The sequence below is a fragment of the Eschrichtius robustus genome, chromosome 10 (assembly GCF_028021215.1).
Source record: "Eschrichtius robustus isolate mEscRob2 chromosome 10, mEscRob2.pri, whole genome shotgun sequence".
NCBI lineage: Eukaryota > Metazoa > Chordata > Mammalia > Artiodactyla > Eschrichtiidae > Eschrichtius > Eschrichtius robustus.
The window spans coordinates 30757998-30770738 of NC_090833.1; the positions used below are offsets into that span (position 1 = coordinate 30757998).

Here is a 12741-nt window from a genome sequence, read left to right on the forward strand (position 1 = left end):
CTGCAGGAACTTCAGTTTCCTCAACTATAAATTGCAGTTATCATACCTATCTCGGCGCAAAAAAAAAAAAGTAAGCAATCAACAAATAGGTCCCTTCTCTTTCTCCTCTGTGGCTGTCTAATTTTGTGACCTGGCTCAATTTCCTTCACTTCTCTGGCCCAGGTTCCTCACCTTTAAAATAAGGACATTCAACTAGATGATCTCCATGTTTCCTGTCAGATCTAAATGTCAAAATTATTGAACTCATCATCTTTTCCCCTTAAATCTACTCATTCTCTGTCCCTGAGAGAGATTCTTTCCTTGATAACTATTTAATGTTTTAATATATTAAACTGTTTCAATTTTCAGTCTCTCTCGATGTCTATCTCTCTGTGTCTCTCTTGAGACCATAGGGTGGTCCAGACGCAGGGCCTCTGCACGACTCCAGAAACCATTCATACAATAGGACTGTATGTGAGTAGCACCCCAGGAATTGTGCCCTGCAGCAGCCCTCAGTCCTGGATGGATTCCCTTCACAGTGTAGTTTAGTGATGCCTGCGGAGCACGCAGAGGAACAGTCTCCAGCTTTCCTTGGGTCCAGCAAAAAAGAATCTGCACCTAAGAGTGAACAATCTTGGGACCAGATGGAGCGTCACATTCATGGCCTTTCCTTTCCTGTTCTGCCACAGACTTTGCAAATGGGCATCAAACACTTCTCTGGACTCTTCGTGCTGCTGTGCATTGGATTTGGTCTCTCCATCTTGACCACCATCGGTGAGCACATAGTGTACAGGCTGCTGCTCCCACGCATCAAGGACAAATCTAGGCTGCAATACTGGCTCCACACCAGTCAGGTGAGTGCCACAGGCATCTTCCTCCAATATTCCTAAACGTCAGAATTCCCAGTAATCGGAGAATCCAGGGCCCCAAGTCAGACTGACAAATGACAGGTTACCAAGAGAATCAGGGTGTGTAGACACTCTCAATGTACAAGATGGAGTTCCCTCTATCCCATTAATTCACTTGCCCCTTAAATTAAGCTATCCCATAATGCTCGTGCCTTTCATATAACCCTCCACTGTTGCTCAGAGTGGAAGCAATAGCGTCGCTTTTAACCTGGCTTCTCTTAGTGACAGTCTGAAGAGATGGTGTGAAAGATCTGTTTCCTATAGACTCTTTTCTTGCCAAAATTGAAACCCATTAAATGAGCTTGAAGTCCATTTCCCTTTAGATGAACCTACCAGCCCCTGTTCTCACTGCATTTCAATGGTCCAGAGCTTTGAAGTCCACTGGTGCCAAGGCCAAGCTCATAGGATCAAAGTTCCTTCATGTAATCCAGACACCTACACACTCACTTACAGAGAGAACTGAAAATGTCAGGCAGACCACCATTCAAGCGTATTCCTTTGCACATCTCACCCTGATGGAAACTGGCACTGAGAGCCGAAATGTACTCCGAAGGCTTCTTACTGATGAAGGAGCTCTAGCAAAGGCAGCAGTTCCCCCCTGAGCGCGGTGTCGGGCGAGGCCAGAGGAGCCGTCCTGACCTCCCGACGGACTCCCTCCTACTTCCCAGTGCACTATCGCAGCCTCTCAGTAGTGAGGCTGCCAGTTCTGCCATCTTTGCCCCCTGCATTGTTATGCTGACTCTCTGCTTTGTTAACACAGTACTTTTTTTCTAGATAGGTCACTATCATTGGTTTGGTTACATGTGAACCCTGTTGTTCCTACTTTCATCCTAGGACCTATTTGGTCTCCTAAGGAGGACTCTGCAGACAACTGATCCTCTCCATTGTATGTTAGCATGATTAATTTAATTAATCAGGAGTTCTTACCTTCTTTGTTTTGGCTGTTAAGAAGTCAGACTTAAGTTTTTGACTCACCTTTAGCGATTGTACCAGGCCCTTTGCCACGCGTTGGTTATGATAACTCTTCTTTATATCACATACTACAACTCAGAGTATTTCTAAGCTTCCCATCAAATTACTTTTCCTTCCTCCAGGTAGAATAATAACATAATTAGAATTTTTGCTCTCTTGAGATTTGGGACTGAATATTGATCTTTTTTCCAGCATCACTGTTAAGTTGTTTAAAGAGGCCTAGGTTTGTAATGAAGAGATTAAATCTCAGGGGGTACTTTGTCCCCTGGTTGTGTGTTTCTAACAGTCTCTGTGTGTGAATCTGTTCTTTCTGCCAGAGATTACATAGAGCACTAAACACATCATTCGTAGAGGAAAAGCGGCAGCGTTTCAAGACTAAGCGTGTGGAAAAGAGGTAAGAAGAGGCCGGTTCCAGGTGTCATGTATGTTTGTTAAAAGTTTAGAGATGTAACTGAGACTTCATGCTCAAAAGGGAAATTATGTATAATGAATCAAATCAGGACCAAGTTGTTGATAAACACCATCAGTAAAAATATGTGGTCTCAAATAGAAATAGAACAGACAAAATAAAAAACATATCTGTACATACATGGACACTGAAATGCAGTAGAAGCAATATATGTTGTGGTTTAAGTGCTGGTTTGATCTCTAAGGTCAAGCATCTGGATCCAAATACTGACTCTGACACTCACAATATGTGTAGTCTTGGGCAAGTCCTTTATTTAACCTCTCTATGCCCCAATTTCCTCATTCGTGAAAATGAGATAAATAGAGTACCTACTTTCTAGAGATGCTATAAGAATTCAATGAGATAACACATTTAAAACCCTGAAAACAAAGCTATTTTAGCTATTATTGTGTACAATATACAAGTTAGACTTAATTCATAAGTACCACAGGCAATTTCATGCAATATTGCCCTTTTGGCATGTTTCCACTCCCCACTCCTTTCCAGCACTCCTAGGAATATTTGAAATATGCAACAGACGTGTTCTGTTTAACCCATTTCCCGGCACTGTTACTACAAACTCCCCAGAAAAGAGCATCTCATTAATAGGAAGTAACAAGCATTAAATGCATAGTTGACATTTGAAAATTGAAACTCTGTACCTTCCCCACATCCAGCCTGTGGAAGACTGTTGCCTCATTCATGGTGGCTAAAGATGTTAGAAGTATTTGGGTCTAGTACCTGGCTGGCCTCTGTTTCATGCTGCCTAAGACAGCCTCCTTGTTCTTTCTTATGTCCAGAGGCCTCGGTTTACAGCATTTCCTCCAAGCAACTCTGTCATCTATGGCAGATCCTCAGCTCCAAGCATGGCTTTCTGGGTAATTTTAAAACCTGACACTCACACTTCCTATTCACAATAGAGGACAAGGAAAAGGGGGTGGAAAACATGATTCTTTTTCATTGTTTTTACCTCCTCGGGGAATGCTGCAGTCCCCTTCTCTGCAATTTGCATCGAGCTTGTCAGAATCATTTCTGTTATCTCTTAAAGCCTCTCTTCCCAGGCAGTGAGCACACCCCCGTCTCCCTCAGGGTCTGTGGTGTTCCTGTATCACACTGCGGCCCCATCAGCAGCAAGCTGCCTACTAATCAGGTCACAGCTGTTCTATGTCGTGTTACATATATTTTTTCTATGATTATTTTTAACATAAATTTTTAACGAGAGAGGAACACAAGAAGACACAGCAGCAAAGACACCATCTCATAATAACAAAGCATTTGTTTTCCAGCCATAAGAGAAACAGGGAGCTGCCAGTGATCCCATTTCCAACTGTGAGATGACTCCTATTCACATTTCTCTCACCTAAATTCAGAACCAAATGCATCTTTCACTCAGCTTATCCATTTTTGTTGGCAGATTCCCTTCTGAAATCCCTTATTTTGAGAAGGAGCTAAGGCAACACACACTCATGGCTTATTGGGCCCATGTTTCCTGTGGTACCTCCCTACAACCCAACACCCACCTATAACCTTTCAAACGCAGTGAGTGTTTGAGGGCTCACAGCTGTCACATCTCTTCTGAATGGTCTAGTGGAGTATTGAAACTCAGCATTACAAAATTGTCCTGTGAAAGCTTTTTAGTGTTAACTTCAGTTAACTCACTGGTCGCCTTACACTCTAAGGCTGAGGAAAGCTTACGAACCACAGTCAAAGCACTGTAGAGGCCAACAATATAACACGTTCATTTTTTCCAATTAGACACCATATCTGGCATTCAGCACCTATCACCTTGCATTCATAGGTGGCTCAGAGCCGCATGTCAATCATCAGAGCACTTGTGATGCTACCACCTAGAGTATGTCATGGAAGCCAGCTTTTGCTTATTCTTCTATATTATATTACCAGATATATGTACAAAGCTCTGGAGAAAACCAGATTGGTTATTTCTATTTGCCTGATTTCTGAGGTTGCCTGGACATTCCAGGAAAATGTGTTGATGCCTAACTCCCAGGTTTTCCCCACTATGAATCATTCCATGATGCTAGAGTTAGGTCCGTTGGCTCAAAAACTCTCTCCCTCTTTTTTCTTTGGAAGAATATCTATGCAAATACCTTTATCTGCTGCAACTTGACATCCCTCCCCTATGTTTCATATTTATGGAGTGAATAAAATAATAGATAAATGAATGAATTACTAACATACGGGTTTGAGGAAAGGCCTGGGGAAATTATGGGCCATGGTATGAAAAGATTTTGCTCCTTTTTTATTTAAAGCAGAGGGGAAAAGTAGATATTGCAAAAGACTATATATATAGTCCTTAGTTTATTCAACATGTGATTTCATGTAAATTTTGGTCTGTTCTTCACTCCACTGGGTTTCCAATACACCTCCTCTTTTCTCTTTCCTCTCACCTCAAGATATACAAAAATTGTAAACCATATATTTGCAAATAACACATGCCACAAACAAGATTGTTTTGAAATTATTCAAACTCAATAGGAAAAGATTTGAAGGAAGAATTAAAGGGAACTGTAAGGCTAGAAGGAAAATTATAACCACACCTTTGACCCAGTGTAAAGACAATGGAGCTGTAAGTGAGCTCATTATAGAACTTTTACCCAGCCCAGGACACAGGAAAGCTGGGCTGTGGTGCTCCCTGCTCATTTATATGGGACTTAAACCATGAGAAATGTTAAAGAACTGCAGAGTGGTTTGGAATGTGTTTGTGTGTTTTAATGGCTCGGAGCACGTATCAATCAGTTTTTGCTGTGTGAGAAATTATCTCAGTTCATAACGTTTTAAACAACAGTGAGTTGCTTATGAATCTATGTGTCAGCTGTGCAGGCTACTGATTTGGGCCAAACTTGGCTGATCGTAGTCACATTTGCTCCTGTGTCTACAGCCAGCTAGGGGAAAGGAGGGAGAAGCAGAGGGCTGGCTGGTCTAGGATGGCCTCAGCTGGTTAACCGGGAAGACTGGGGACTCTCTCCAATGGTCTGTTATCAACCAACAGACTAGTCTGGACTGGTTCCACTGTAGCAGCAGGGTTCTGAGAGAGGCAGTGGAAGTGTGCAAGACTTGGAACCACCACCTGCCACTTCTGCCACTTTCTATTGGCCAGAACAAGTCATGAGACCAGGCCAAATTCAAGGGGGAGGGAAAGAAGACTTTCCCCTGGAATCCCCCTTGATAAGGGTGAGTTGCTAAGTCACACTGCAGAGGGATATGGATGAAAGGAAGAATGAAGGATTATGACCACTTTTGCAATCTACCACAGGGCAAAATGAAACAGGATCACCCTAGTTAAGTCCTTGTGTTTTTGTTCTTATCCATGTAACTGAATCAACACTTAATTATTTCTCCCTCTTCCCCTCCCCTGCAGGTCCTTCCCTTCTCCTCCTGGTTAGTAAGAGTCCAGGAATAAAGTCTTGATTCAGTTACATGGATGGGAACAAAGACACAAGGACTGAATAGAGTGTTTCTATTTTGTTTTGCCCTGTGGTAGATTGCAAAAGTGGTCATAATCCTCCTCGGCCTCCTCCTCCTCCTTCTCCTTCAACAAGGCTAGAAGAAATTTGCAGCCATGTGCTTAGGGCTCTAATCTGTTCGTATAGCAAGAAGCTCTTCTCATTGCATCTGTCAAAGTGTATTTCAGAAACCAGACCCCCTCTTCCTGTGCCTGGTCAGCAATAACTCTTTTGCTGTCTACAGCCATCTCAAGGATGGTGGTAGGTGGCTCGACACGAGCCTGAAAGAGGATTATGAATCTATTTCAATTTGACTTTCATTATTCCAGCAAGAACTTGAGGATTTCTTGGGTCGTTTTTTTTTTAAGCTTCAGACCTCAGCTGTCATTCTCAACTCACAAAGTCTCCCTATAATGGGACACTTTTGGCTGAAACCTGCAGCTTGTATGCTTTTATTCTCCTCAAACTCAACTAGTAAACATCAGGGTTGTCCTGCGGGGCTAAGGATGAGTCATATTAGAGTATCTAGCAGCAGGACCATGCTTAGAGTCCAACAGCTGAATAAACAGAATCTCATTTCTACCAAAGCATCATCTTCATAGCCATAGACTGTTTCAAGTCAGTGCAGATTTCTGAGCCTCACTGGCAGGAAGAGAACAGAAAAGCATCTAAGGTTCTTCATAAAAGAATGTGCCATACCCTGGTCCATCAGCCCTCCAGGTAAAACACCCATTCAAGTTTCAGGACAGCATGAGACTTGATGAACCATTGAACTTCAGTTGAAAAGAATTGCATTGGCTCCTTTTATTCCCCTGACACTCCAGCAGGCAGTCTGTCCATGGTTTTGTGACTCCATCTCCATCTGCGTACCCAGTTCCATATTACTCACAAGGAAGTAGCTAAAAGATGGGGAGAGCTGCAGAGTAGAAAGTCGATCTAAAGTGTCTCTTGGTTTCCTAGGTCCAATGTGGGACCCTGTCAGCTCACTGTGTGGAATACGTCCAATCTGAGTCATGACAATCGATGGAAATATACCTTCAGTGATGAGGGGGGACAAAACCAGCTGAGCCTCCGGACCTACCAAGACATCCCTCTCTCACCAAGAAGAAGAGAGCTTCCTGCCTCGCTGACCACCAATGGGAAAGCAGACTCCCTAAATGGGGCTCGGAACTCAGTGATGCAGGAGCTCTCAGAGCTGGAGAAGCAGATTCAGGTGATCCAGCAAGAGCTGCAGCTGGCTGTGAGCAGGAAAACGGAGCTGGAAGAGTACCAAAGGACAAATCGGACTTGTGAGCCCTAAGTGGCCACGCTGCTCTCTTTTCTCAGTTCCTGGCCTTCCTCTGAGCCCTTAAGACACTTTGTAATGCTCTTTTGTAACTACTGACCAAGGTGGGGGGAAGCTGAGGTCTGGGTCTTCTTAGAGGTCAAGTCTGCTCTCCCTAGCCTGCAAAGCAGCAGCCAGTCTTCTCAAGCTCATTCCTAGGTCTCCAGGGTAGGAGTCTTTTTCAGAGCAGGAATCTTACATTAGTCAGAAGTAAACACCGTGTGAGGGATCTGTGAAGAACCAGACAACCCCAGCTCCTGTTAAATCTTTTCACCTGGTGCCACAGTAACATTTCTGGTTTTTAGCCCTTTCTCTGCACTATCAACAAGAGATAAAATTGTTACTCATACCTGTGTCTTACTGGGTTGTTGGTTTTAATCTTAGTATAGAGCGGGATTATTCAGGGTTGTGACTTTTGCTATAACTCCCCAGTGTAGATTTGTTCCTACAGTCTGAATGGGGAGCCAGGGAAGAGCTAGAGAAACTTAGGACGGGAAGGTGGGTACTTAGAAAAATTAACTGAACTCATTCATATCATAGCAGGCCAAGGATTGATTGGATCAGGCAAGAGCCATGTTTTTGAAAGGGTCCTGGATCTCCAACATCATCCTAACGTTTAGTGGGAACATGTTTACGTGCCACTATGAAAGGGAACAGGGATGTGGTGAGCAGAAAGCACAGGCAGAAGAGGCATTAAAATGTATCCCATGCTTTTCAAACAAAAGCTCTGGGCCAGAAAAGCAATTTGGCTAAGGAATGAATAGGCCCACACTTCTAATCTAATTAAGCATCTCCACTACAGTGTGTGCCTTTCATAAAGGAAAGAGAAAAGCAAGGCAAGGATGTGGCCTTAGGATGAAACTGGAATATTCCTGCTAATTGCCTGCACACGACATGTGAGCTGGCACTGTGAGTTAAGGGAAGATGTTCTGCAAGCCATATATTTGGCTATTTTCAGATCAGCAGTCACCTATGTCTTAGCTGTAGGAATCCCGGAAGTGAACTTCAAGCCTGTGAACACCACAAGCTTAAACATTCAGGAATGTGCCCTGTGCTTTTCATACCTATATGGATCACTAGCAAGTCAGTCTTGCAGCCTCACACCCCCTCATCTGTGAGAAACTGTGAACAGGCACTGGTCCCTCTGATTCTCCCCCAAACCCCATCTAATGCCTCCAAGAGATTGATATGAGTAAGCTGTTTCCCCTCTGCCTAGGTATCCTTTTCCAGTGTGCATAGGCTTGGACACGCAGAAAGGGAAAGGAATACGTGAACTATAGAACTTCAGTTCTCAGTCGCCTAGGAACTCGTTAGGATGCTGACTGCTAGGGCTCTTCTCCCAAAGGATGAGATGGGAAAGGGGGTGGATGTGGGCTCAGAAACCTGTCACCAACACTCCCAGGTGACTGACATGTGGTCTAAAAATTACTCTTCAGGAAACATTGTTCTAGAAATTTGGCTGCTCCAGGCATGGGGAGAATTGAGAAGAGCCTTTTTGAGAGTTTCTCAAAAGGCTTCAGCACACACCTGATGATTCACTGTCCACACAGCCACTCCCACCCCAGGACACCATGTAGGACTAGACTTCCTTGTCTATCAAGTAATTGCTTTATCTTCTCAGTTGCTTATCATCTTTGCTCCGCTCCAATCAGTTTGAAGGCCTACAAAGAGTGCTCAGCTCTGTGCCAAGCACCGTGCTCTGTAAGCTGCAGATCATTGGGAAGGCTCCTCAACCACAAAATTTCTTCCCCTACTTTTGGATGCAGTCCCTGCATTTCCACCAAGAGCTGCCCGGTCCCCCAAGGAAAGATAACACTTTAAGCTGCAATTAGATAACACTCTACCAATTAGCTGTCTGAGAAAACCCTGGGTGGGGGGGGGATATAGGCTTAGAGATTCTGATGAGGGAGGTGGACAGGTTCTAAAGTTAGACTTCATCAACCTCACAGATGAAACAGTTCAACAATGAGGGAACAGTGATCCCTGGAAACAGAAAGGACAGCTCTGCTTTGAAATGCCCATCCTCCCATGTTCTCACCCCAGACACAAAAGGAGGTTTGCAACTGCCTTTGGAAGATTATGCCCCTTAGCCATCCCCGCCCATCTGCAACAGCTAAGGATGCTCTAGAGACTCTGCCATCATGCTCTGCACCCCTAACCTGTGCGCAGCCTGGGAGGCTGACGTATAGGTGTACCTCAACTCACGTAACAACCATGCTCCTAATATTGTACCTGGACATTTTTTATAACGCAGCTCAGATTCTGACTGTATTTGAGAAGTTGGCTATTTAAAGGAACCCAGAGGTGAATTCTTTTGTAAAGAATCCTTTTGTAATGCAATTAATTATCCCTTAATGTATTTGTTTTGTAAGTTTGGATTTTTGTACATCAGGTCTACCTTAAGCTTCTCCACGGAGGCATTCTGAGCAGTGGTGATAACATGCCAGACCACCCTGCCTACCCACAAAAAAGTAGACGACCAGAGCATGGCTCCTCGAATATCTTCTGAGGAACTACTTGGCCAAAACTGCGGCCAGGATGTGGCCAGAAGCAGCAGGAGCTGAAAGCAGGCTTACTGCCGTCAGCATTGCTTGAAATGCCTCCATGTTCTGGACAAAGAAAAACAAAGCATAATCGCTTGTGTTGAAATGATGCAGTCTTCATGTTAAGTAGGAATGGTAATTGAACAGTGTTTTGCAATTTGTGAAACAGTGTGTTGTGTTTTGTAAAAAGAGTTCACGAAATGGTGGGTCCTTTGAAAACCTTCCTTCCTGCTCTGTCCCACCTCTGTTCTCTCAACTCCCCTCAGGCTCAAGAAACAAAAAGATCAGAAGTCTTCAGGTGGAGGGTGGTTTTCTGGTAAAGAAGAAAGAGATAAGGGATGCTACCTTGCCTCCTGCTGTGGGCTTCTCTTTCATGAGATCAGGAAGACCTCCATTTTTTTTTTTTTTTTTAATTTTTATTTTTGGCTGTGTTGGGTCTTCGTTGCTGTGCGCGGGCTTTCTCTAGTTGCGGCGAGTGGAGGCTACTCTTCGTTGCGGTGCGCCGGTTTGTCATTGCGGTGGCTTCTCTTGTTGTGGAGCACGGGCTCTAGGCGCACGGACTTCAGTAGTTGTGGCTCGCGGGCTCTAGAGAGCAGGCTCAGTAGTTGTGGCGCACGAGCTTAGCTGCTCTGCGGCATGTGGGATCTTCCCGGACCAGGGCTCGAACCTGTGTCCCCTGCATTGGCAGGCGGATTCTTAACCACTGAGCCACCAGGGAAGCCCAAGACCTCCATTTTTTTCCAAGCTCTGATGCTAGGAAATCAGGTGCACGACAAGTCCACTATCACACCCCCCAACCCTGTTTTCCAAGGGGGAATTCCTGGCGCAGGAAGCATATAATAAAGTAGGACTGGGCAAGTTGGAACAGATAGGGCTATTGGTTCATGTAAATAAAGAAAATAAGGGCTCCAGAGTGTGGCTGCCCAAGGTGGAGGAGCAGGGGGATCCCTCCAACAACTGAAGACAGGTTGGAAGAATGACTGGGACAGACAAGTGAGGCAGCCACAGGGACCCAATCAGTCGAGGTCTTTAAGGTGCCTGGAGGTGACTCTCCATTATCCACGGATCTTGCTGTTGCACAAACCTTATATGCGAGCTGCTGCTTCTGTGCCAACCAGCTAAGCGGTAAGTGGCGCAGCTGCTGAGCAGGACAGAGCTATGTCATCTGGGCAACAGACTTCTCGGTGATGGTGCTGGGTCTGTTAGAGCCTTGGAGCTAGTGACCACTTCCTCGGTACAGATGAAGACTTAAGGGGAAAGAAACTACTAGTCTCTCCTCCTCCCAACTCATATATTTGATAGGCAAACCAGAAAATCCATCCAGTCTTCAGAAGGAACTGCTTTCTAGTCATCAAAACCACTTCACTCTGCAGTGTTTACTTATTCCTTTCTTCACCCACCCACACCCATCTAATCCAGGATTCCCTCATGCTTTAAGCTTAGTTCCTAATCATTTCCTAATACTTAGTACCTATAAGTATTTTCTTAAGGTTTGTAAAGAGTGTTTGCATTGCGTCTTCACTTTAATGTGTTTGCAATCGCTCCGCTCCAGGAAGAACTGAAATGCTGTCTTGTGAGCATGAGGTGAACAGGCTGTTTTGCTCCAGCCACTTTTCTTGTACAACCACGTGGATGGACTAGATGTCCTCAGGCCTTTTCCATTTTCAGTTTCTATGACTGTGGAATAAATGTTGAGATAAAAACTTCACTTCCAGATGTACTGCTGGCATTGTCTTTGGGGACTCAAATGTTGACATGATACCAGCCCCTTCCTAACAGGAGACCTGTGATGCTGTGACTTATGCTTATTTCTTTGGTATAGTCCAAAGCGACACAAAACGTGCTGAGCAAACTCAGAGCCCTGGCATCATGCAGTTAAACTGAAATAGCTTCGTCTGACACATTCTAGGAAAAGCCACACTATTAAGAGATCTCTGAAAAACTCTGCTCCAACCACCCTCATTTAGTAATTCAACAAACATTTGTTAAAGAGTTTATATTTATGTGCCAAGTGCTGGAGACCATCATAAGATGGGCATGGTCTTTAACCTCAGGGACCTTCTCATCTGTCCTTTTCACAACCTGTAAACTGATAATACTATATATAAAAGCTGACATTGATTGAGCATCTATTTTAGTAACTGTGATCTCATTTAATCTCCATTAAAATTCCATGAGATTGGTACTCTAGACCTAGTCTAGAGTAGATAAACTGGACCTGTAGTTTATAGATGGAAAGCCCCACAGCTAATAAGAGTAGTGGCAGAGATTCATATGCAAGCAGTGCAATTCCAGAACAACCAGACTATGTTGTCAGAACACTGATTATTTCCTTACAACTTCCCCTTCTTCCTCTAACCCTCCCCCTCTCTAGTCTTTCTGCCATACTGCCTCCTGCCCATGCCTCAGCCTGGTCCCCAGCTCCACAGAAAGCTCACGTGGTAATTGCACCTGCCATGGTCCACTGAACTCCACGCTGTAGCCCTTGAGTAGCACAGAAATACTGTTTCAGGCATCTCTTTTTGCTTTCTAGTCCAACCAAGAACTGGTGCAAACACAGCTGCAAATCACTCAGCAGTCCTGTAGTCTCAGGCATTTTGCGATTAGCTGCTGGCAAACTTGCTGTCATGAATCTGCTAGCTGGATGGATGCATTCTTCCCACACAATCTTTTGGCATATACCCAAATCAAATCCTACAAAAATATACACCTACTATAACCTAGTTCAACCATCAACTTACCCAAGTCTGTTGTGCATCATTCAGTCATTCATTTTTTAGATGCTTATTCTGAGCCAGGCATTGGGCTGGCTGCTGGAGATAGAAAGACATAAAGCAGATTCTGATCCCATGGAGCTCAGTCTAGTGGGGAGACACAAACTGGGAAAACAATGTGGCGTGTACCCTGATAAAGAAATGCACATAGGGTACTACGGGAGCAAAGAAGACACTTTTTCCCTTTTTCCTGTGTGTGTGTGTGTGTGTGTGTGTGTGTGTGTGTATGTAGTGTGCAGTGGAGAAATCGAGTGGAGGGTAATAGGCATCCCAGGTTAAAAAAAAAAAAACCAGCACGTGCAGCTCTGGAGTTGGGAAACTATGGCAAT

General features: G+C 44.3%; 1 protein-coding gene across 1 annotated transcript in view; it reads left to right on the forward strand.

Moving 5' to 3' along the window:
• Positions 1-9921, forward strand: part of GRIN3A (glutamate ionotropic receptor NMDA type subunit 3A) — a 153574-nt gene extending 143653 nt beyond the window's left edge. The window contains exons 7-9 of the mRNA XM_068553316.1: positions 669-833; positions 2177-2253; positions 6732-9921. Coding sequence (XP_068409417.1) covers positions 669-833; positions 2177-2253; positions 6732-7071 — 582 coding nt within the window. The 3' untranslated portion in view covers positions 7072-9921. The remainder of the gene's footprint in view (positions 1-668; positions 834-2176; positions 2254-6731) is intronic.
• The last annotated feature ends 2820 nt before the right edge of the window (positions 9922-12741 follow it).